At 38.6% G+C, this 2,589-nt stretch overlaps 1 protein-coding gene across 1 annotated transcript; it reads left to right on the forward strand.

The window, feature by feature from the left end:
* Positions 1–1,764: 1,764 nt before the first annotated feature.
* Positions 1,765–2,382, forward strand: LOC120146253. The gene has a single exon (XM_039159870.1). It carries the CDS (start codon positions 1,765–1,767, stop codon positions 2,380–2,382), a length of 618 nt encoding a protein of 205 aa, XP_039015801.1.
* Positions 2,383–2,589: the final 207 nt, after the last annotated feature.

Here is a 2,589-nt window from a genome sequence, read left to right on the forward strand (position 1 = left end):
TTATAAGAATAAAACAACAAAAACAAAAACTTAAAGGATTAAAATAATAAAAATAGAAAGTTAAATGACTAAAATAGCAAAATCATATAGTTTAAGGACTAAAATTGTAAAAATAGTAAGTTAAAGGACCAAAATAGTTAAAACAAAAAGTTAAAGGGCTGAACAATATTACAAATAAACCAGATCCCAAATCACAAATGTTAAATAGTACAGGTACTGAAAATGTAAATAACCCATAAATAATATACATGACTAAAATAATATAAACTAGAAATCTGGAGGACCAAACAACCATTAAACCCCAAGTCAAGTAGTGACTAAAATGAAATATTTACAAATGTCAGGACAAGAGTCAAATATAAAAGAAAATAATATAACATATAAAAGAGTGACATAAATGTAAAACATGAAAGATACGAGCTCAAAATAAAATATCATAAAAGTTTCATTAATGGTTAAAACAGAGTTACAAACCAAGAGGGACCTAAAATGTAATTATCCTAGAAGTATGAGAAACACGGGTGTGAGAACACAAAGAAACAAGGACTCAAGTTGACATTAACCCAAACGAAATAAAAGGACACAGTTGATATTACAAAAGGCAAAGGACCTACACTGCTATTAACCCAAAATACGAAAACACGCAGACCCCCAGTCCCTTAAACGGCGTTATTTCATTCGATGGTTATAAACATTCCCCAATTCTCTTCCACCTCTCCCTCTATCTTCCCCCTCTTCGTTTTCTCTATTTGCTTCCTCGCCGAGGACATAAACACAGCTTTCTGGTCACCATTGATAGGTGGCCACGGGGAGCAAAACAACCCTATACCCCTATTTTTCCTCTCATAAACCCTATAAACTAAACCACTTTAAACCCTCAAAGCCCCCAAAACATTCCCACCCAAAAGAAACCGAAAGCTTTCCTTCGGTACAACTTACCCTTTTGACTCCGATGGTGGCAACGGTCACAGCTGACCAGATCTCGACGAAAAGGTGAGGGGTTTCCTCTGTTTTTTTTTTTAAAGTTCTCTGTATTTTTTTCTCTGAACCCGAATGTCTCCCTCTGTTCTCTGTCTTTTGTTCTTTTTTTTGTTGATGCAAGTGATATTTGATGAACGGATTTGACAGAGTTATATGCTGTCATCGAGATTGCATCGGGATATCTTGTACATGCTTTTATATATATTTTTTTAAAAATCTGACTTTGATTGATTTTCGGCTGACTGATGGATTTTTTGTCACTGTTGATGACAACATCGGCCGAGAAATATTCGTCGGTGGCTCGACGACTGGCTCACGTGCGCTCGGAGCACTACGGTGAAGTCCATGCGCGGCTTTGGTGGCTGGAACATTGGTTGGTGGCTGAGTTGTTGATAACATTTAGGGTTTACAACCCTAACTGGATTGGGTTGATCTTGGGTCGGGTATGGGTCAGTCCTTGGGTCATATCTTAGCTATATCGGGTAAAGTTCAGGGTCACTTGAGTCGGGTTTGCTGGTTTGTCTGCATTGGGCTCTGGGTCTTGGGTGTATTGGGCTTTCTTGGGTGAGGGCCCGATGGGTTAAGGTCTGCTGGGCCAGTTCGGGTTGACTTATAAATTGGGCCTGCAAAATGTAATGGATAAATTAATAATAATATACTAATAATAATAATAATAATAGTAATAGTAATAAAATAACTAATAATAGTATTAATAAATAAATAAATAAAAGACCTTAACAAAAACGGGTGTCTACGGTACACAAGGGTGCTAGAGCGGACTCTATGATTGGCCGATTTGATTTCTCAAATTCTTATCGGGTGGAAGCTCGTGGTTTTAGCGGTGGGATTTGGATTCTGTGGAATGATGATATCTGGGTCGATATACTGACGATTTCGAATCAGTTTATCTATTGCGTTGTCTCTTCAGCTGCTTATCTGACTCCCCTATTTGTTATAGTGGTTTATGCTAGTCCTTCCATCTCTTATCGCAGACTTCTCTGGACTAATCTTGAGCGGTTAAATTCGGGTAATGGTTGTCCATGGCTTCTTGGTGGTGATTTTAATGCCATTCTTCGACCGGATGAAAGAATTGGTGGGGCAATGAATCGTGTGGGTACAAGTAACAGCTTTATTGATTTTGTTGATGGTTTTGGTTTATCAGACTTGGGTTTTAATGGCTTGTCGTTCACTTGGAGTCGGGGGTCTTTGAAGCAACGTCTTGACCGATGCTTGGTGAACACTTGTTGGCTTACTGAATTTTCTGATTCAGCTGTTTTCCATCTTGATCATCTGGGTTCTGATCATCGACCTATTTTTCTTCTGATGAAACCTAAAATACATGTCCCTAAAAATCAGACTTTTCGATTTCTTTTTGCTTGGCGGCAGCACCCTGGATTCTAAGAGCTTCTTCAGGGGTCCTGAAGTAATGAGCGTGATGTGTTGACTAATTTGCAATCCCTTCGTGCGAGATTGGTTGATTGGAATTCCTGTGTTTGGTTTTATTGGAGCTCGTAAGCGGAGACTTATTGCTTAGCTCCGTGGAATTGATCGATCTCTCCATCGCAATCATTCACCTTTTCTTGTTGATTTGGAGGCGAACTTAAAGAA

Source organism: Hibiscus syriacus, unplaced genomic scaffold (genome assembly GCF_006381635.1).
Source record: "Hibiscus syriacus cultivar Baekdansim isolate YM2019G1 unplaced genomic scaffold, ASM638163v2 tig00110904_pilon, whole genome shotgun sequence".
NCBI classification, from domain to species: domain Eukaryota; kingdom Viridiplantae; phylum Streptophyta; class Magnoliopsida; order Malvales; family Malvaceae; genus Hibiscus; species Hibiscus syriacus.

What these genes read in the sequence shown, in the direction of transcription:
- LOC120146253 (XM_039159870.1), top strand. Translation starts at nt 1,765, where the DNA reads ATGATTGGCCGATTTGATTTCTCAAATTCTTATCGGGTGGAAGCTCGT.